The sequence below is a fragment of the Artemia sp. Qi Xiang Cuo genome, chromosome 4, assembly GCF_049724085.1.
Source record: "Artemia sp. Qi Xiang Cuo chromosome 4, ASM4972408v1, whole genome shotgun sequence".
Taxonomy (NCBI): domain Eukaryota; kingdom Metazoa; phylum Arthropoda; class Branchiopoda; order Anostraca; family Artemiidae; genus Artemia; species Artemia sp. Qi Xiang Cuo.
Window position 1 is genome coordinate 71753698 of NC_142797.1, and position 23995 is coordinate 71777692.

The 23995-nt window shown below is 36.3% G+C and overlaps 1 protein-coding gene across 1 annotated transcript; it reads left to right on the top strand.

Moving 5' to 3' along the window:
• Nucleotides 1-9969: 9969 nt before the first annotated feature.
• On the top strand, nt 9970-17703 carry LOC148953394 (uncharacterized). Its single transcript, XM_089087950.1, has 4 exons — nt 9970-10096; nt 10839-11909; nt 13468-17600; nt 17635-17703. Exons 1-4 carry the CDS (start codon nt 9970-9972, stop codon nt 17701-17703), a joined length of 5400 nt encoding a protein of 1799 aa, XP_088944076.1.
• Nucleotides 17704-23995: the final 6292 nt, after the last annotated feature.

A 23995-nucleotide genomic window follows, 5' to 3' on the forward strand; every position in this document is an offset into this window, starting at 1 on the left:
AATCTATTTCGCTGTAATTGTATTTTTATTTTCAATTCTTTAAGAACTGGAAAAGAAAATATTTGTAATATAATCCGTTTTCAGTTAAGCGCCAATGACGCAGTAGGCTTTTGGTTTTTATTTACAGTTAGGAAAGGAGTCAGTATCCAAACACTTGTTTGTAGTGAAACCATAATCTTCTTTAACAGATTAAACTGAAATGCTAATAAAAAGTGCTAATAAATTAAACTGAATACTTGATATATAATAATATTAATTACTGAAAGCTCATCAGTTCAAAATTTTACTATAATTTTAATGTTTATTTTCAATATTGAGAACAAAAGAAAATATTTGTCATAAAATTAGTTATCAGTAAAACGCCAATGACCAGTAGGTTTTAGACTTTTACAGTGAGAGAAGGAGGTCATACCCAAACTCTTGTTTGTGATGATTTTGTTCGTTTCAAGCTTGATTTGCATATTCAATTTAAGTTTCACTCGTTTTAAGATTTATTTATTAATTTATATTAATATCTATTGTATGTTTGTTTGCATTGATTGTTTATTTAATTTCTGTTCGTTTTAATTTCTGTTCGTTTCGTTACTTTTCTTTGAAAAACGTATTTTTCGGAAAGTTTTTTTTAATTAATTTTCATTAAACAACCCCTTAAACATCATTTCACGCCATGTGCTCTAGCTTCTCGAATACGTCTTGTTACAGTTTATGGTCTGGCTGTTGGAGAATAATTTCCCCCTTGCTTTAGCTTTTCGGATACGTCTTGTTACATTGTATGCTCTGGCTGTTCGACAATAATTTCTTTTTGTTATTCAAATGACATATCTTTTCCAACCGTTGAAAGTTAAATTATCGTTGTCGCTTGTTCCATAGTTTTTGCTTTAGCTGTTGCGATTCTCCCTTTTACTACTTTACGAATAATATTTATTTTTGCTTCATTTTCATTAAAAAACCCCTTAAACATCATTTCACGCCGTTTGCCTTAGCTTTTCAAATACGTCTTGCTACATTGTATGCTCTGGCTGTTGGACAATAATTTATTTTTTTATTCAAATGACATATCTTTTCAACCATTGAAAGTTAAATCATCGTTGTAACTTGTTCCATACTTTTTGCTTTAGCTGTTGCGATTCTCACTTTTGCTACTTTTCGAATCATATTTATTTTTCCTTCATTTTCATTAAATAACCCCTTAAACATCATTTCACGCCATTTGCTTTTAGCTGTTCGAATTCGTCTTGTTACATTGTATGCTCTGGCTGTTGGACAATAATTTATTTTTGTTATTCAAATGACATATATTTTCCAACCATTGAAATTTAAATCATCGTTGTCACTTGTTCCATACTTTTTGCTTTAGCTGTTGTGATTCTCACTTTTGCTACTTTTCGAATCATATTTATTTTAGCTTCATCTTCATTAAACAACCCCTTAAACTTCATTTCCCGCCATTTACTTTAGCTTTTCGAATACTTCTTGTTACATTTTATGGTCTGGCTGTTGGACAATAATTTCCCCCTTGCTTTAGCTTTTCGGATACGGCTTGTTACATTTTATGCTCTGGCTGTTCAACAATAATTTATTTTTGTTATACAAATGACATCATTTCACGTCATTTGCTTTAGCTTTCCGAATACTTCTTGTTACATTTTATGGTCTGGCTGTTGGACAATAATTTCCCCCTTGTTTTAGCTTTTCGGATACGACTTGTTACATTGTATGCTCTGGCTTTTCAACAATAATTTATTTTTGTTATTCAAATGACATATTTTTTACAACCGTTAAAAGTTAAATTATCGTCGTCGTTTGGTCCATACTTTTTGCTTTAGCTGTTGCGATTCTCCCTTTTGCTACTTTTCGAATAATATTTATTTTTGCTTCATTTTCATTTGACAACCCCTTAAACATCATTTAACGCTGTTTGTCTTAGCTTTTCGAATACGTCTTGTTACATTGTATGCTCTGGCTTTTGGAGCATAATTTATTTTTGTTATTCAAATGACATATCTTTTGCAACCGTTGAAAGTTAGATCATCGTTGTCACTTGTTCTATACTTTTTCCTTAGATGTTGCGATTGTCCCTTTTGCTACTTTGCGATTTATATTTATTTTTGCTTATTTTCATTAAACAGCCCCTTAAACATCATTTCACGCAGTTTGCCTTGGCTTTTCGAATATGTGATGTTACATTGTAGGCTCTGGCTGTTCAATAATAATTTCTTTTTGCTATTCAAATGACATATCTTTTCCAACCGTTGAAAGTTAAATTATCGTTGTCGTTTGTTCCATACTTTTTGCTTTAGCTGTTGCGATTCTCCCTTTTGCTACTTTTCGAGTAATATTTATTTTTTCTTCATTTTCATTAAACAACCCCTTAAACATCATTTCATGCCACTTGCCTTAGCTTTTTGAATACGTGTTGTTACTTTGTATTTTCTGGCTGTTGGACAATAATTTATTTTTGTTATTCAAATGACATATCTTTTCCAACCGTTGAAAGTAAAATTATCGTCGTCGTTTGTTCAATACTTTTTGCTTTAGCTGTTGCGATTCCCACTTTTACTACTTTTCGAATCTTATTTATTTTTGCTTCATTTTCATTAAACAACCCCTTAAACATCATTTTACGCTATTTGCTTTAGCTTTTCGAATACTTTTTGTTACATTTTATGGTCCTGCTGTTGGACATTAATTTCCCCCTTGCTTTAGCTTTTCGGATACGTCTTGTTACGTTGTATGCTCTGGCTGTTGGACAATAGTTTATTTTTGTTATTCAAATGACATTTCTTTTCCAACCATTGAAAGTTAAATCATCGGAGTCGTGTGTTCCATACTTTTTGCTTTAGCTGTTGCGATTCTCCCTTTTGCTACTTTTCGAGTAATATTTATTTTTGCTTCATTTTCATTAAACAACCCCTTAAATATCATTTCACGCCATTTGCCTTAGCTTTTCGAATACGTGTTGTTACATTGTATGCTCTGGCTGTTGGGCAGTAATTTATTTTTATAATTCAAATGCAATATTTTTTCGAACCGTTGAAAGTTAAATCATTGTTGTCACTTGTTCCATACTTTTTGCTTTAGCTGTTGCGATACTCACTTTTGCTACTTTTTGAATCTTATTTATTTTTTCTTCATTTTCATTAAACAACCCCTTAAACGTTATTTCACGCCATTTACTTTAGCTTTTCGAATACGTGTTGTTACATTGTATGCTCTGGCTGTTGGCCAGTAATTTATTTTTTTTATTCAAATGACATATCTTTTCCAACCATTGAAAGTTAAATCATCGTTGTCACCCGTTCCATACTTTTTGCTTTAGCTGTTGCGATTCTCAGTTTTGCTACTTGTCGAATAATATTTATTTTTGCTTCATTTTCATTAAACAACCCCTTAAACATTATTTCACGCCATTTACTTTAGCTTTTCGAATACTTCTTGTTACATTTTCTGGTCTGGCTGCTGGACAATAATTTCCCCCTTGCTTTAGCTTTTCGGATACTGCTTGTTACATTGCATGCTCTGGCTGTTCGACAATAATTTCTTTTTGTTATTCAAATGACATATCTTTTCGTTTTGTTAGATTTGCTTTAGCTGTTGCGGTTCTCCCTTTTGTTACTTTACGAATAATATTTATTTTTTCTTCATTTTCATTAAACAACCCCTTAAACATCATTTCACACCATTTGCTTTTAGCTGTTTGAATTCGTCTTGTTACATTGTATGCTCTGGCTGTTGGACAATAATTTATTTTTGTTATTCAAATGACATTTCTTTTCCAACCATTGGAAGTTAAATCATCTTTGTCACTTGTTCCATACTGTTTGCTTTAGCTGTTGCGATTTTCACTTTTGCTACTTTTTGAATCTTACTTATTTTTTCTTCATTTTCATTAAACAACCCCTTAAACATCGTTTCATGCCATTTGCTTTAGCATTTCGAATACATCTTGTTACATTGTATGCTCTGGCTGTTGGACAATAATTTATTTTTGTTATTCAAATGACATTTCTTTTCCAACCATTGAAAGTTAAATCATCGTTGTCACTTGTTCCATACTGTTTGCTTTAGCTGTTGCGATGCTCACTTTTGCTACTTTTTGAATCTTATTTATTTTTTCTTCATTTTCATTAAACAACCCCTTAAACATCATTTCACGCCATTTGCTTTAGCTTTTCGAATACATCTTATTACATTGTATGCTCTGGCTGCTCGACAATAATTTATTTTTGTTATTCAAATGACATACATTTTCCAACCATTGAAAATTAAATCATCGTTGTCACTTGTTCCATACTTTTTGCTTTAGCTGTTGAGATTCTCACTTTTGCTACTTTTCGAATCATATTTATTTTTGCTTCATTTTCATTAAATAACCCCTTAAACATCATTTCACGCCATTTGCTTTAGCTTTTCGAATACGTCTTGTTACATTGTATGCTCTGACTTTTCGACAATAATTTATTTTTGTTATTCAGATGACATTTCTTTTCCAACCATTGAAAGTTAAATCATCGTTGTCACTTGTTTCATACTTTTTGCTTTAGCTGTTGCGATTCTCACTTTTGGTACTTTTCGAATCATATGTATTTTTGCTTCATTTTCATTAAACAACCCCTTAAACATTATTTCCCGCCATTTAATTTAGCTTTTCGAATACTTCTTGTTACATCTTATGGTCTGGGTGTTAGACAATAATTTCCTCCTTGCTTTGGCTTTTCGGGTACGGCTTGTTACAATGTATGCTCTGGCTGTTCGACAATAATTTATTTTTGTTATTCAAATGACATTTCTTTTCCAACCATTGAAAGTTAAATCATCGTTGTCACTTGTTCCATACTGTTTGCTTTAGCTGTTGCGATGCTCACTTTTGCTACTTTTTGAATCTTATTTATTTTTTCTTCATTTTCATTAAACAACCCCTTAAACATCATTTCACGCCATTTGCTTTAGCTTTTCGAATACATCTTATTACATATTATGCTCTGGCTGATGGACAATAATTTATTTTTGTTATTCAAATGACATATATTTTCCAACCATTGAAAATTAAATCATCGTTGTCACTTGTTCCATACTTTTTGCTTTAGCTGTTGTGATTCTCACTTTTGCTACTTTTCGAATCATATTTATTTTTGCTTCATTTTCATTAAATAACCCCTTAAACATCATTTCACGCCATTTGCTTTAGCTTTTCGAATACGTCTTGTTACATTGTATGCTCTGACTTTTCGACAATAATTTATTTTTGTTATTCAGATGACATTTCTTTTCCAACCATTGAAAGTTAAATCATCGTTGTCACTTGTTCCATACTTTTTGCTTTAGCTGTTGCGATTCTCACTTTTGGTACTTTTCGAATCATATGTATTTTTGCTTCATTTTCATTAAACAACCCCTTAAACATTATTTCCCGCCATTTAATTTAGCTTTTCGAATACTTCTTGTTCTATTTTATGGTATGGCTGTTGGATAATAATTTCCCCCTTGCTTTAGCTTTTCGGATATGGCTTGTTACATTGTATGCTCTGGCTGTTGGACAATAATTTATTTTTGTTATTCAGATGACATTTCTTTTCCAACCATTGAAAGTTAAATCATCGTTGTCACTTGTTTCATACTTTTTGCTTTAGCTGTTGCGATTCTCACTTTTGGTACTTTTCGAATCATATGTATTTTTGCTTCATTTTCATTAAACAACCCCTTAAACATTATTTCCCGCCATTTAATTTAGCTTTTCGAATACTTCTTGTTACATTTTATGGTCTGGGTGTTAGACAATAATTTCCTCCTTGCTTTGGCTTTTCGGGTACGGCTTGTTACAATGTATGGTCTGGCTGTTCGACAATAATTAATTTTTGTTATTCAAATGACATTTCTTTTCCAACCATTGAAAGTTAAATCATCGCTGTCACTTGTCCCATACTGTTTGCTTTAGCTGTTGCGATTCTGACTTTTGCTACTTTTCGAATCATATTTATTTTTGCTTCATTTTCATTAAACAACCCCTTAAAAATTATTTCACGCCATTTACTTTAGCTTTTCGAATACTTCTTGTTACATTTTATGGTCTGGTTGTTGGACAATAATTTCCCCCTTGCTTTAGCTTTTCGGATACGGCTTGTTACATTGTATGCTCTGGCTCTTGGACAATAATTTATTTTTTTTATTCAAATGACATTTCTTTTCCAACCATTGAAAGTTAAATCATCGTTGTCACTCGTCCCATACTGTTTACTTTAGCTGTTGCGATTCTCACTTTTGCTACTTTTCTAATCATATTTATTTTTGCTTCATTTTCATTAAACAACCCCTTAAACATTATTTCACGCCATTTACTTTAGCTTTTCGAATACTTCTTGTTACATTTTATGGTCTGGTTGTTGGACAATAATTTCCCCCTTGCTTTAGCTTTTCGGATACGGCTTGTTACATTGTATGCTCTGGCTCTTGGACAATAATTTATTTTTTTTATTCAAATGACATTTCTTTTCCAACCATTGAAAGTTAAATCATCGTTGTCACTCGTCCCATACTGTTTGCTTTAGCTGTTGCGATTCTCACTTTTGCTACTTTTCGAATCATATTTATTTTTGCTTCATTTTCATTAAACAACCCCTTAAACATTATTTCACGCCATTTACTTTAGCTGTTCGAATACTTCTTGTTACATTTTATGGTCTGGTTGTTTGACAATAATTTCCCCCTTGCTTTAGCTTTTCGGATACGGCTTGTTACATTGTATGCTCTGGCTCTTGGACAATAATTTATTTTTATTATTGAAATGACATTTCTTTTCCAACCATTGAAAGTTAAATCATCGTTGTCACTTGTTCCATACTTTTTGCTTTAGCTGTTGTGATTCTCACTTTTGCTACTTTTTGAAACATATTTATTTTGGCTTCATTTTCATTAAACAACCCCTTAAACATTATTTCACGCCATTTACTTTAGCTTTTCGAATACTTCTTGTTACATTTATGGTCTGGCTGTCAGACAATAATTTCCCATTTGCTTTAGCTTTTCGGATACAGCTTGTTACATTGTATTTTCTGGCTTTTCGACAATAATTTCTTTTTGTTATTCAAATGACATATCTTTTCCATCCGTTGAAAGTTAAATTATCGTTGTCGTTTGTTCCATATTTTTTGCTTTAGCTGTTGCGATTCTCCCTTTTGCTACTTCTCGAATAATACTTATTTTTGCTTCATTTTCATTAAACAACCCTTAAACATCATTTCATCAAAGCTATCTTTTCCAACCGTTGAAAGGTAAATCATCGTTGTCACTTGTTCCATACTTTTTTGCTTTAGCTGTTGCGATTCTCCCTTTTGCCACTTTTTGAATTATATTTATTTTTGCTTCATTTTAATTAAACAACCCCTTAAACATCATTTCACGCCGTTTGCCTTAGCTTTTTGAATACGTCTTGTTACATTGTATGCACTGGCTGTTGGACAATGATTTTTTTTTTTTGTTATTCAAATGATATATCTTTTCCGTCCGTTGAAAGTTGAATCATCGTTGTCACTGGTTCCATACTTTTTGCTTTAGCTGTTGCGATTCTCGCTTTTGCTGCTTTTCGAATCATATTTATTTTTTCTTCATTTTCATTAAACAACCCCTTAAACATCATTTCACGCCATTTGCTTAGGCTTTTCGAACACGTCTTGTTACATTGTATGGTATGGCTGTTGTACAATAATTTATTTTTTTATTCAAATGACATATCTTTTCCAACCGCTGAAAGTTTAATCATCGTTGTCACTTGTTCCATACTTTTTGCTTTAGCTTTTGCGAATCTCACTTTTGCTACTTTTCGAATCATATTTTTTTTTTCATTTTCATTAAACAACCCCTTAAATATCATTTCACGGCATTTACTTTAGGTTTTTGAATATGTCTTGTTACATTGTATGATATATGATATGGCTGTTGTACAATAATTTATTTTTGTTATTCAAATGACAGTCTTCAGCTAGCTTTCATTCAGTGTTGTCGAACAAAAAATAGCAATTTGCTGGATATTAAGAAGCTGTTTGGCAAGTTTTTTTCTGAACTTATTTTACCTAGTGAAAAGAACAGACATTTGCCCTGGATATTATACTGGATATTTTGACAGTGATTTGGAGTTTGATCGTCAGGTGATAAATCCAGTTAGACAAGTTTATCATACCATGACGGGATTAATATTAAGCCCTGTTTTGAACTTTATTTATCGATCAGACAGAGGGTGCGAAGATTGAGTTAATTGTTGGTAAAACAACAAGCTTCTTTAGTATAGACGACATAATTACAGCGAAAGAAATGTTGCACGATAAGTTTCAGTTTACGAGCAGGTTCGTGAGAAATGTGAAATGCGAAGACAATGTTGCAGATATTTTTAAAGGGTTACACACTCGGGATGAAGAAAAGAAGCCAATGCCAAAAATTCACAATTGAGAATCTTTGCTCGCTTCCCACCTTAGGCAATGCAGTAGTGGCTACTCTGGCTGAGAAAGTAAACAAGCTAGGCCGGAAAATTGATTGTTTAGTGGAATCAAACAATAACAAATCTATTTCGTGGCCCACGATATTCAATGCATCTGAATCCGAGGCTCAATCCTATACAGTTGTACTCAAGAACTTACCTGGATCACTCAACACTCCCAGTGTTTTAAGTCCTTTGTCCATTCAGTGTGTTCAAATCCTTCTCAAAACAGTAAACTACGTAAGAGTAAAGCCAGCCGACTGGCAACTTATAGTTAAGTCTAGAGATACTGCTGAAGCTATCGTTGACCACATAAAAGTCAAGCAACCCACGATAAATGCGTCACTAAGGGCTCTAAACTTTATTGGGGTAGTGAAAAGAATTCCCATCAAAATGGAGGAACAAGATGTGTTGCAACTTATCCCCAGAGCTTGAAAAGCAGTCAGGATCGGAAGCTGACGTTCTTACAAAGTTTACTTTGATACTTACGCTGACTTGGACTCCTTCCTTAACCACAGAGCCAAAATTGATTACAAAGTACTTCCTGTTGATGTATATAAGTGTTTGCCAAGAAGATGCTTCTCTTGTCATGCTGAAGGCCATCTTGCAGCCAATTGTAATAATACCGCTATTTGTAGTTGCTGTGGAGCAACTGACCATGCGTCCAGCAAATCCAATCCATGCACTGGTGATATGTTTTGTGTAGTATGTAAGAAAAACCGTCACACATGCTACAGCGTAAAATGCCCCGTTGCTAGACAGAAGCCGACCTCTGCTAGGCCATGACCGAGCAACCCCAACATCACATAGTCTGATATCTTGGAATATCAATGGGAGCTTTATAAACCGATCCACTTTCGTCCTTGATTTTCTTCGTGAGTGCGACATAATATGCCTGCAAAAGCATTTTACTATGGAGCAGGGCATAAACTTGTTGAATCTTTCCCCTTGTCATAATATACATTCTGTGCCTGCGAAGCAAACAAAAGATTGTGGTCTTCCTTCAGGTGGTTTAGAATGTACGTTCAATCAAACCTAAGCTCTGACCTTTTGGATTCGGAGGATTACTACCTTGCTGTTAGAGTAAACAACATGGCTATAATCAATGTCTATCTTCCCACTGACTACCGGGATGACAAATCGGAGCGCAGCTTCGCAATTAGTGTGTCTGAACCTTCTAAATACCTGGAAAAAGCTCATCAAGGAAAGCTTCATTGTATTGTAGTCGGTGATTTCAAATACAACCTGGAATTCGACAACCACATGGTGTCAAGTCGGAGAAGCATTTTACTCGGCACTATGAGTGATGATCTATGCGTCAGAACCAAAAGTGAAAAATACACATACATTCATAACTCTGGAAGTACGTCCAACTTGACCATGTTGTAGCAAGCCAATCTGTTAATATTCCCCCTGTGCTTGTTATGTATATTAACTTTACGTCTGACCATCTCCCACTCAAGTTCAGAGCATACTTCCTGCAGGCTCAGTTACCACAAGATATGGACCGCGCCGAGTCGAGTAAAAGGTGGATTAAGTTACCAAATTGGTCTACGGTTAATATTCAAAAATTTAATGAGTCGTGTGATGCAATTCTGGACAAAATCCGTGTGCCCTATGATCCACTTTGTAAGTCTACTCATGCAGACTCAGTTGATACGCGAGTGAAGCTAAATGTATACTGTTCCAAATTGATTCATTCTTTGTGTGTTGCCAAACTTCTAGCTGTTCCTACTAAGCGTATTAAAAGGGGGACGGAAAATTTTTGGGTGGTCAAAGAACCCAGCACTTTGTGAAGCATGTGATAAGGCTAAATTTTGGTTGAAAATTTGGAGAGACTGTGGCTCTCCTAAGTCTGGTAGTGTAAATCAGATAAGATTGCAGAATAAAAAACGGTTGGTTGAAAATTTGGAGAGACTTTGGCTCTCCTAAGTCTGGTAGTGTAAATCAGATAAGATTCCAGAATAAAAAGTGGTTGGTTGAAAATTTGGAGAGACTGTGGCTCTCCTAGGTCTGTTATTGTAAATCAGATAAGATTGCAGAATAAAAAACGGTTGGTTGAAAGTTTGGAAAGACTGTGGCTCTCCTAGGTCTGGTATTGTAAATCAGATAAGATTGCAGAATAAAAAACGGGTCGCGAATGAGCTTGCCAAGCATAGGAACTCAATTCAGTCAGTTTATTCCGATAAAGTTCTTAGTGATCCAAATGAGCTTTGAAAAATAGGGCTAAAACCACAGAGTAATTGCCCTAATAATACATCGGATTATGACATCCTTGAATCAGCTTGGGTCGAGTAATATGAGAACGTGTTCTCTGCCCCTGTAAAATGCCTTGCGGATTATTATAAGTGTGAGTTAGATTCTTTCTTAGCTAGTTCGTCTAATTCTGATGTTGTGGTTTCTCTAGAGTGTGTAATGAATGCTATTACTCGCCTTAAGAAAAAGAGATCCAGGGGTTCGGATAATATTTCCGCGTTCCATGTCAAAATATGTAGTGAATTATTCGTTCATCATATTACTCTGTTATTTCAAATGATTTTCGTCACCAGAATAGTTCCATCATCTTTTTGTATTGGGGCTTTAACTCTGATCCCTAAGAAAGGTAAATCTCATCAGGAATGTTCGTCTTTTCGGCCGATCACGGTTTCGACAACTTTTTGTAAAATATTTGAGCTTTTGATAATTAATGAAGTCCAAAATAGTTGTTATAGTCCAGACTCACAGTTTGGATTCCAGCCGCATCTGGGTTGTTGCCATGAGTTGTCTGCCGTAGCATCTATTCTCGTTGTTGCCGAGAGAACTGGAGAAAGTTTGGCTCTCGCGGCGTACGACATGCAACGTACCTTTGGCTCTTTGATTCATGATGAGTTGATATTGGATATGGGAAAGCGCGGTGTAAGAAAAGGAACCCTCCTTCCTTTAAAAGATATGTATGCAAATCGGAAAGCCGAACTAAAGCTCTTGCATCAGTATCCGGATCATAAAATAAAAAATAATCCTGTTGTCCCGGTTAAAAAAGGGGCTTTACAAGGGGCAATAACTTCATCTACTGCTTTTGATAATACAATAATCCGATGGCAAGAGAGATATAAAGCAACTTATGCTCTGCGATATATCGATGTTTCGTTAATATCATACGCGGATTATATGTTTAATTCGATTCGCACTATTTCGGGTATAGAGGAAAACTTTAACATGATCCAGAATGATTATAAGCAACTCGGATTAGAGTTTAACGCAGAAAAGTCGGAAATCCTGCTTTTTAATAGGGAATCAGTCAACGATGGTTTTACGATTGCTCTCGGAAATGCTAAGGTTAAGCCAGTCCACTTCATTAAATACCTAGGTCTTCCTATCGGTGCAACTCTAAAAACAACCCGTCGATTGCTTATCGACCATCTACAGAAGCGAATTGGTTTTGCTTATAGTAAAATTGCATATAGTAATAATTGATTTGCATGTAGTAATAATATGTCTATTTTCTACTCTTTTGTTTATGAATTTAATTGGGTAACCATTACAAAATAAAATGTCTTTTAAATACAGTAATTATAAATCCAGAAATTGCTGAGAAGAAATACTGAAAGCCGTATCCACTATTTAATTGCAACCCCTCTTTTCATAGAAACTGGGTAGCAAGAGTGAAAATTCAGGTATTTGTCGGTGTGCGTAGGTTTTCTATATATTGAGAAAACCAAATGAAAATATCTTTTAATTACTAAAATTTCAACAAATGGCAGCTAGTTATTTTCTTCATATTCAACTGTAAATCTTATATTTGTATCAAAACTATTTAAATGTTGAAAAAATGATCTAATGATCCAAATCTGTCTTTCCAAGTACATACTACATCATCCATGAATATACCCCTGAAAAAAGGAGAAAGCCGAAACTACTAATAGCGAACGTTTCAAAAAATCCATGAAAAGGTTTGCCAAAAGAGGACCAAGAGCAGCTCTCATCGGCAAGCCAACCACATGCTTGTACAACTCTTCTCTAAAGCAAAATAAAATGAATATTCATACACCAGAGTAACTAATTTCATAATAACGTCAACATCCAAGTTTGCCAAGGCTGCACCCTGTAACAAATCGGAGTGTTTTTGTAATTTATTCTTTAATATATCTGTGCACTTTTAATGCAATTAGAAAACACTGAAATAACATCAAAACTGCAGAAAATCGAATTCCTCTCCAATGCAAATTTTTTTAAATTTTTATCGAGATGGGTGGAATTTCTTTTAATAAGATTTTTGTGTTCCGGAAAGGGCACAGAGTGCCACTGACAACTATTTTCCTAATTTGGAAAGAGGTGACGGAAAGGTTGATACAATGGGACGAAGGGGGAATCCAGTCTTATGAATTTGGGCAAACCATATATTTAGTGTGGGTAACAGCCTCTTGGGTAAAACTCATTATAAATTGTGGGGCTATGTGTAATTTTTTTTTACAGTACCTCCAATTAATTTCTTGTTGGCTTTGCGTATTTGTCTGTGGAATCTAAATTGAGTTTTCTATAAGTGGTGGTATCTGAATAACTGCTTTTATTTGCTGTTCCAAATTGTTTTTTAATGTTTTAGAACATTCAATCAAACTGTTTGAAATGAAAAGGCTGTCATTAAAGTGAGTAGGTATGTCTTGCCTTTAGTCAGCCATACTTCTGTCTGCAAAGATTATTGTTCAATTTAAGGTTGACTTGATTATTTTATTGTAATTTTTGTTTTAGTTTTGGGTTTAATATACGAGTATTTAATGGTAGTGTTTGCTTGTTTTAGATCTCAATAGTTCTCCCACCTTTTTGTTTTGCCTGTCATGGGTTCTATAAAGCTGTTTAGGTTTCCCTAAAAAGCTTCTTTTTCGGACAAAGCATTTTTAATTAAATTATCAAAAAGCAAGGCCTTCAGAGGCTAAAATTAATCTGTATTTAATTTATGTTTTCTCAAAGTTTTCTTATCCTTTATGTAGGCTTACCGTATAATATATTTACATAATATCTTTTAGGTCCTGAAGCGGATCAATCTTCTACGGTTAAAACAATAACTACTCATACTTCAACAGATCCTGCGTCTACAAGACCCTCAACTGCCACAGCTACATTAACAAGCTCTACACCTTTCACGTCATCCATGACATCAGAGCCAACTAATACGGCAACTAGTCCTACAGTTTCTACTACAACAACAGGAACCACAGCTATATTAACAAGCTCTACACCTTTCGCGACATCCATGACATCAGAGCCAACTAATACAGCAACTAGTACTACATTTTCTGCCACAACAACAGGAACCGCTAGTGAAGCACCCTCTACTACTACAATACTGACTACGCCGTCTAAGACAACCGTATCAACTGATTCAACTTCAAGTCTAGCATCTACTACTCCTAAGACTACAGATCCTATATCAACGACAGTCGGTACTGCTACATTCCCCACAACTAGTTTGACAACAGAGGCAACTAATATGGCAACTGGTACTACAGATTCTCCTGCAACAACAGGAGCATCTAGTGAAGCATCCTCTACTACTACGATACTGACCACACCGTCTGTGACAACCATATCAACTGCTTCAACTGCAAGTCTATCATCTACTACTCATAAAACTACAGATTCTATATCAACGATAGTTGGTACTGCTACATCCCCCAAAACTAGTTTGACAACAGAGGCAACTAATACAGCAACTAGTCCTACAGTGTCTCCTACAACAGAAGGAGTCTCTAATGAAGCACCCTCTACTACTACGGTGCTAACCACACCATCCCTGACAACAACACCAATTGCTTCAAATGAAAGTTCAACAGCTAATAGGCCAACATCAACGGATCCTACGTCAACAACAGCTTCAACGGCCACAGCTATATCCACAAGCTCTACACCTTTCATGACAACCATGACATCAGAGCCGACTAATATGGCAACTAGTCCTACAGTATCTCCTACAACAACAGGAACCTCTAGTGAAGCACCCTCTACTACTACAATTCTGACAACACCCTGTGATACAACTGTATCAACTGCTTCAACCTCGATTCTAGCATCTACTACTTCTAACACTACAGAACCTATATCAACGACAGTCGGTACTTCAACATCCCCCACAACTAGTTTGAAAACAGAGGCAACTAATATGGCAGCTAGTCCTACAACGTCTCCTGCAACAGAAGGAATCTCTAAAGAAGCGCCCTCTACTACTATGATGCTAACCACACTATCCCTGCCAACTACCCTAACTGCTCCAACTATAAGTTCAACAGCTACTACGCCAACATCAACAGATCCTATGTCAACAAGATCTTCAACAGTCATAGCTACATCCACAAGTTTTACACCTCTCATGACAACCAAGACATCAGAGCCGACTAATATGACAACAAGACCTACAATGTCTCCTACAACAGAAGGATTTTCTAATGAATCGACGACAGTCGGTACTTCTACACTCCCCACAACTAGTTTAACAACAGAGGCAACTAATATGGCAACTAGTCCTACCATGTTCCCTACAACAGAAGGAGTCCCTAGTGAAGTGCCTTCTGCTACTACGGTGCAAACCACACCATCCCTGACAGCCACTCCAACTGCTCCAATTACAAGTTCAACTGCTACTATGCCAAAATCAACAGATCCTACGTCAATAACAGCCTCAACTGCCACAGCTACATCCACAAGTTCTACACCTTTCAAGACAACAATGACATCAGAGCCGACTAACATGGCAACTAGTCCTACAGTTTTTCCCACAACAACAGGAATCTGTAGTGAAGCACCCTCTACTACGACAATGCTGACCACACCGTCTGAGACAACTGTATCAACTGCTCCAACTTCAAGTCTAGCATCTACTTCTCCTAAGACTACAGATCCTATATCAACGATAGTCGGTACTTCTCAATTCCCCACAACTAGTTTGACAACAGAGGCAACTAATGCGGCATCCACAAGTTCTACACTTTTCATGACAACTATGACATCAGAGTCGACTTACTTAGCAACTAGTCCTACAGTTTCTCCTACAACAACAGGAACCTCTAGTGAAGCAGCCTCTACTGCTAAAATGATGACAACACCGTCCGTGATAACCATATCAACTGCTTCAACTGCAAGTCTAGCATCTGCTACTCATAAAAGTACAGATCCTATATCAACGACAGTTGGTACTGCTACATCCTCCACGACTAGTTTGACAACAGAGGCAACTAATATGGCAACTAGTCCTATAGTTTCTCCTAAAACAGAAGGAGTTTCTAATGAAGTGCCCTCTACTACTACGGTCCAAACCACACCATCCCTGACAACCACCCCAACTGCTTCAACTACAAGTTCAACAGCCAATACGCCAACATTAACAGATCCTACGTCAATAAAAGCCTCAACTGCCACAGCTACATCCACAATTTCTACACTTTTCATGACAACCATGACATCAGAGCCGACTAATATGGCAACTAGTCCTACAGTTTCTCCTACAACAACAGGAACCTCTAGTGAAGCACCCTCTACTACTACAATGATGACAACGCCGTCTGGGACAACCGTATCAACTGCTTCAACTGCAAGTCTAGCATCTACTACTCATAAAACTACAGATCCTATATCAACGACAGTTAGTACTGCTACATCCCCCACAACTAGTTTGACAACAGAGGCAACTAATATTGCAACTAGTCCTACAGTGTCTCCTACAACAGAAGGAGTTTCTAATGAAGCGCCTTCTACTACTATGGTGCAAACCACACCATCCCTGACAACCACCCCAACGGCTTCAACTATAAGTTCAACAGCTAATACGCTAACATCAACAGATCCTATGTCAACAACAGCCTCAACTGCCACAGCTACATCCACAAGTTCTACACCTTTTATAACAACAATGACATCACAGCCCACTAACATGGCAACTAGTCCTACAGTTTTTCCCACAACAACAGCAATCTCTAGTGAAGCACCCTCTACTACTACAGTGCTGACCACACCGTCTGAGACAACTGTATCAACTGCTTCAACTTCAAGTCTAGCATCTACTTCTCCTAAGACTACAGATCCTTTATCAACGATAGTCGGTACTTCTACATTCCCTACAACTAGTTTGACAACAGAGGCAAATGATATGGCATCCACAAGCTCTACACTTTTTTGGACAGCTATGACATCAGAGCCTACTAATATGGCAACTAGTCCTACAATTTCTCCTATAACAACAGGAACCTCTAGTGAAGCACCCTCTACTACTACTATGATGACAACGCCGTGTGTGACAACCGTATCAACTGCTTCAACTGCAAGTCTAGCATCTACTACTCATAAAACTACAGATCCTATATCAACGACAGTTGGTACTGCTACATCCCCCACAACTAGTTTGACAACAGAAGCAACTAACATGGCAACTAGTCCTACAGTGTCTCCTACAACAGAAGGAGTTTCTAATGAAGCGCCCTCTACTATTACGGTGCTAACTACACTATCCCTGAAAACCACCCCAACTACTTCAACTACAAGTTCAACAGCCAATATGCCAAAATTAACAGATCCTACGTCAATAACAGGCTCAACTGCCACAGCTACATCCACAAGCTCTACACTTTTCATGACAACCATGACATCAGAGCCGACTAATATGGCAACTAGTCCTACAGTTTATCCTACAACAACAGGAACCTCTAGTGAAGCACCCCCTGCTACTACAATGATGACAACGCCGTCTGTGACAACCGTATCAACTGCTTCAACTGCATGTCTAGCATCTACTACTCATAAAACTACAGATCCTATATCAACGACAGTTGGTACTGTTACATCCCCCACAACTAGTTTGACAACAGAGGCAACTAACATGACAACTAGTCCTACAGTGTCTCCTACAACAGAAGGAGTTTCTAATGAAGTGCCCTCTACTACTACGGTGTTAATGACACCATCCCTGACAACCACCCCGACGTCTCAAACTACAAGTTCAACAGATACTACTCCTACATCAGCAGATCCTACGTCAAAAACAGCCTCAACTGCCACAGCTATAGCCACAAGTTTCATGACACCCACAACAACAGAAATCTCTGGTGAAGTACCCTCTACAACTACAATGCTGACCACACCGTCTGTGACAACCATATCAACTGCTTCAACTGCAAGTATAGTATCTACTACTCCTAAGACTACAGATACTACATCAACAACAGCTTCTACTGTTACATCCGCCTCAATTAAGACTTCTATCCCAACTTCAATAAAAACGATAACTACAATCGCACATCCGACAACTACATCTTCTAGACCAGGAGCAGTTATTTTACCCTTAGTAACTCATACAGAAGGTAAATAATTCACTTTAGTTTTATAATCCAATTTTTGCATTCAAGTCCTGCTTAATTTGTATTTAAATGCAAATACTATTAAATTAGAAATCATAAGTATTCAAAATTTCAAAAAGGACACAGTCATCCTATTTTCCATACTAATTTACAACATTAACTTCATTGACTATTAAATCTAGTGCATATATAGGTTGAGACAGGGCTGGACACAAATTTATTTTCAGTTTGCGCTAAGACATATCTTGGACTCATTAATTTAAATTTTCTCGGCCCTTCAAAATTGTAATTAGTATAAATTCCCACCTTTTCAGAAGTGCAAATACGCCTTAAACCACTCAATGGGTCCAATTAAGATTAAAAAAGTTTTTTGGTAGTATGTTAACGTATATCGAATTTTAATATTTTGTTTGTTAAAGAGTTTACAACCTCAGAATATGTATGTGTACACGAAAGAGTTTTTTTCTATTGTTTTAAAACAGGCTATAGTAAGTAAGTAAGTGAGTTTTATTGCGGTAATATCCCTATGGCCATGACCATTGAAAACAAAAAGGAAGTTTACGTTTAAATAACTGTCATTTCATAAACATAACATAACCATCACATAACACAAAAAGAAACACAAATCACAAAAACAAAGAGAAATGCAAATAACAAAAATCTATGTTTTTGCTCCATTGCCAGCCTGATAAATCGCCCTGAATTTTTAATACTTGTAAGACAGTAAGCCCTCAACAGATCTCCGATCAAACTCACACTTGCCATGTATAAGTTGCCATTAATCCATGGCTAATTGGAGAAAAAGTGACAGATAGATAAAGACAGATAGTTTGAGTGAGAGGCACAGCTGGCATAAGCCTTTTTCAGGAAAAATTATGTCATTTTCACTTGTTGATAAATAGTCTATCATCCATCAATCCATCTTAGGGTTGAACTAAGGTTCTGCCAACTCGCTACACACAGTGTCAGTTCTACACACTGATACATCACATGACCCACATTCTCATCCATACTTCCACATATCAGGCAAAAGTAACAACTATCTTTATAGATTTTTGAAATTCAGACATGTTTATTAATACAAAAACGACTCAATATGACAACAAGTCACACTAAAGCAAATAGATGCTTGAAAAAGTGACCGGTTGGATATCCTGAATGCCAATGCATCATACCAAGTCAAATTAACTAAGGGGATAACAAGAATATTAACTGATATTAATGATAAAAAAAATAGTGGCAAAATATAAAAAAAATGTGTATATAAATTTCTAAAAACACTTTCTAAAAAGTGTATATAAATTTGATTATTTTATATACTCAAATATCTTTTGTATTAAAAAATATTTTTCAGAGCTATAAACAGAAAAATTAGAACGGCAACATTTAATGATATCGTAGAGATTTTCCGCTGAAACTTTTGGTGCAAAAACTTCACATTATGAAGTCGCGTTTGGTGTATAAACAGAACTAATAATTTCTGGAAGAAGGTTTATGTTCAGACACTGATGATTGCCTGTTGTGAATAAGGATCTAATGTGGGCCTTTTCTGTAAGCTGTCCAGTTTTGATTACGTGTGATTTTTAAAAAGTTTCAATCTGTTTCTAATTTCACAAAAAAAGGTATATCTTAATTTCTTTGTTTTCAGATTTTTCTATCAAATACAAACATTTTTCCAAATTCCCTGTTTTGCCACCTAGCTTTACCTTTATATGTTTCTTTTTGGAATAGCTATGTATACAAATTAGTATATTTATTACTATCTTCTCATTAAATTTATATTTTCAAACTTTCAAAGAAAATCCCTTAGTCCAGGCGTTAGTAGACAAAAAGGCTTCTACGTCTTAAAAATCAAATCAAATATACATCTAGCAAAAACAAAATCACACGGAATATTTTAAAAGCACAAAATGAGGATGATATAAATGTGTCTGTCTTGAGTTTTGCTATTAGAAAAATAATGTTTCTAGTGACTTTTTTACATAATTTTTTTTTCAATTTTTTTTTTCTTAAAATCTCACTACACATACTTTTAGCCAAAAGAAATCACATGTGATATTCTAAAAGTATAAAATGAGTATGATATAAATGTCTGTGTCGTGAGTTTTCTATTTGAAAAATATGTTTGTAGTGTTGTTTACACTAAATTACCAAATTTTGATAGGTATTGCAAAATCTTGTCTTGCATTATCAAGGTCTTGCAATGTAATATGAGTATCCTCCCACCCAGACACACAGGCTTAGAAAGTAAGAGAGACAAAACATAAATTCAGACATGCAAAGCGACAAAGACAGTCAAGGGGTCAAGCAAACACCTGCCAAGACACAAAGGCCTAGAGAGTGAGAGAGACAAAAACACATACAAAGACATAGATTAAGACATAAAAACCGACAAAGACAGACACTGGGACAAGTAAGCAACCGTCCATACACACAGGCAAAGAGAGTGACAGAGATAAAAACACATATAAACACATAAAATCAGACATACTAACCGACAAAGACAGGCACTGTGACAAGCAAACACCCGCCATGGCACACAGGCCTAGAGAGTGAAAGAGACAAAAAGGCGTACAAATACATAGATGCAGACATAAATATCATTAAAAACAGAAACTGGGACAAGCAAACACCCGCCCAAACCCACAGGCTAAGAGAGTGAGAGAGAGAAAAACACATAAAAATATATAAATTCAGACATAAAAACCAACTAAGACAGACACTGGGACGAGCAAACAGCCGCCTGGACGCACAGGCAAAGAGATTGGGAGAGACAAAAAAGCATACAATACATAAATTCAGCCAAAAGAACTGACAAAGACAGATACTGGGACCAGCAAACTTCCACCTACACACAAAGGCTTAGAGAGTGAGAGAGACAAAACCACATACAAACACACAATTCAGACATGCCAACCGACAATGACAGACACTTGGACAGGCAAACAACCACCCAGATAGGCAGGTAAAGAGAGTGAGAGAAACAAAAAAACACATAGAAATACATAGATTCAGACATAAAACCGACAAAGACAAGTACTGGGACAAGCAAACACCCGTCCAGTCGCACAGGATTAGAGAGTCAGAGAGACAAAAACATATACAAATACATAGATTCAGACATAAAAACTGACAAATAAAGGTACTGGGACAAGAAAACTCCCGCCCTGACCCACACACTTAGAGAGTGAGAGAAACAAAAACACATACAAACACATAAATTCAGACATATAAACCGACAATTACAGACACTGGAACAAACAAACACCCACTCAGACACACAAGCTTAAAGAGTGAGAGAGACAAAAATACATACAAACACCTAAATTCAGAGGTGTGAACCAACAAAGACAGGCAATGGGGCACAAACTCCCCCACCTAGATACACATTTAAAGAGATTGAGAGAGACAAAAACACATACAAATAAATAGATTCAGACATATAAACTGACAAGGACAGGCACTGGGACAAGCAAACAGCCACCCAGAAACACAGGCAAAAACAGTGGCAGAGACAAAACCACATACGAATACATAAATTCAGACATAAAAACCGACAGAGACAGATACGGGGACAAGCAAACACCCGCCAAGACACACAGGCAAAGAGAGTGAGAGAGATAAAAACGCATGCAAAAACATAAATTTAGACATGCAAACCGACAAAGAAAGGCACTGGGGCAAGCAAACATCCACCCAGACAAACTGGCTTAGAGCGTTAGAGAGACAAAAAACACATACAAATATATAGATTCAGACATTAAAACCGATAAATACAGACACTAGGACAAGAAAACTTCCACCCAGACACACAGGCATAGAGAGTGAGAGAGACAAAAACACATACAAAAACATAAATTCAGATATGCAAACCGACAAAGACAGGCATTGGAGCAAGCACAAACCCACCCATATACACAGGTAAAGAGAGTGAGAGAGACAAACAAACATACAAATGCATATATTCAGACATAAGAATCGATAAAGACAGGTAGTGGGACTAGCAAACGCCCACCCAGACAGACAGGCAAAGACAGTGAGAGAGACAAAAACACATACAAATACATAAATTCAGACATACAAACCAACACAGACAGTCACTGAAAGATGCATACTTCCGGACCGTTACACAGTCTTAAAAAGTGAGAGACACAAAAACACATACAAATACATATATTCAGACATAGAAACCAACATACACAGGAACTGGTACAAGCAAACACCCACCAAACAAACAGGCTGAGAGAGTGAGAGAGAAAAAAAAACATACAAATATATAAATTCAGACATAAAAACCGACAAAGACAGGCACTGGGACAAGCATACTCCTGTCCAGACACATAGGCTTAGAGAGTGAGAAAGACAAAAACGCATACAAATTCATGGATTCAGACATAAAAACCGACAAAGACAGACATTGGGACGAGCAAACAGCCGCCCAGACACACAGGCAAAGAGAGTGAGAGAGACAAAAAAGCAAACAAAAACACAAATTCAGACATAAGAACTGACAAAGACAGATACTGGGACCAGTAAACTTCCACCCACACACAAAGGCTTAGAGAGCGAGAGAGACAAAACAACATACAAACATTCAATTCAGACATGCAAACCGACAATGACAGACACTGCGACAGGCAAACACCCGCACAGACAGACAGGCAAAGAGCGTGAGAAAAAAAACCACATAAAAATACATAGATTCAGTCATAAAACCGACAAAGACCGGCACTGTGACAAGCAAACACTCGCCCAGACACACAGGCTTAGAAAGTCAGAGAGACAAAAACATATACAAATAAATAGATTTAGACATAAGACCTGACAAAAAAGTACTGGGACAAGAAAACTCCCGCCCAGACACACAGAGTTGGAGATTGAGAGAGAGAAAAACACATACAAACACATAAATTCAGACATGTAAACCGACAAATACAGATACTGGAACAAACAAACCCCCGCCCAGAAACACAGGCTTAAAGAGTGAGAGAGACAAAAACACATACAAACACATAAATTCAGATATGCAAACCGACAAAGAAAGGCAATGGGACAAACACACCCCCACCTAAATACACATTTAAATAGAGTGAAAGAGAAAGAAACAAATACAAATATACAAACTCAGACATAAAAACAGACAAGGACAGGCACTGGGACAAGCAAAAACCCACCCAGACACAGAGACAAAAACAGTGACAGAGACAAAACACATACAAATAAATGAATTCAGACATAAGAAACGACAGAGACAGATACTGGGACAAGCAAACACCCGCCCAGGCACAGAGAGTGAGAGATACAAAAACGCATACAAACACATAAATTCAGAAATGCAAACGGACATAGAAAGGCACTGGGACAAGCAAAAATCCACCAAGACACACTGGCGTAGAAAGTCAGAGAGACAAAAACACATACAAATATATAGATTCAGATATAAAAACCGATAAAGACAGATACTGGGACAAGAAAACTTCCACCCAGACACACAGGCATAGAGAGTGACAGAGACCAAAACACATACAAAACATAAATTCAGATATGCAAACCAACAAAGACTGGAATTGGAACAAGCACAAACCCGCCCAGATACACAAGTAAAGAGAGTGAGAGAGACAAAAAGACATACAAATGCATGTATTCAGATATAAAAATCGATAAAGACAGGCAGTGAGAGAAGCAAACACCCACCAAGACAGACAGGCAATGACAGTTAGAGAAACATAAACACATACAAATACAAAAATTCAGACATAAAAACTGTTAAAGACAGGCACTGGGACAAGTCTACCCCCACCCAGACACACAGGCTTAGAGAGTGAGAGAGACACAAACTCATACAAATGCATGAATTCAGACATAAGAACCGACAAAGAATGACACTGAGACAACCAAACATCCTCCCAAAGACACAGGCAAGGAGAGTGAGAGAGACAAAAACACATGCAAATACATAGATTTAAATATTTTGTATTGTTGTGTCGTAGTTTATCTTATCAGTTTTACATTCTGTTGACATTAGAAAGTGTAATTAGAAAATATTTCGTTGAAATGTATGACTTGGATTATTTTTGTAGTTTTGTGTCGAGGTTAATCCTGTCAGTTTTACATTCTCTTGATGTTTCAGAGTGCATTTTGGATTTTTTTTGTCGTTGAAACGTATGACTCTGAAGATCTTGTCAGTGTTACATTCTGTTGATGCTTCAAA

Coding starts and splice junctions, on each gene's coding strand:
- LOC148953394 (XM_089087950.1), top strand. CDS start 9,970: ATGGACCGCGCCGAGTCGAGTAAAAGGTGGATTAAGTTACCAAATTGG. Junction 10,097..10,838: donor TGTGCCCTATGATCCACTTT/GTAAGTCTACTC, acceptor ATTCTTTCTTAG/CTAGTTCGTCTAATTCTGAT. Junction 11,910..13,467: donor TTATAGTAAAATTGCATATA/GTAATAATTGAT, acceptor AATATCTTTTAG/GTCCTGAAGCGGATCAATCT.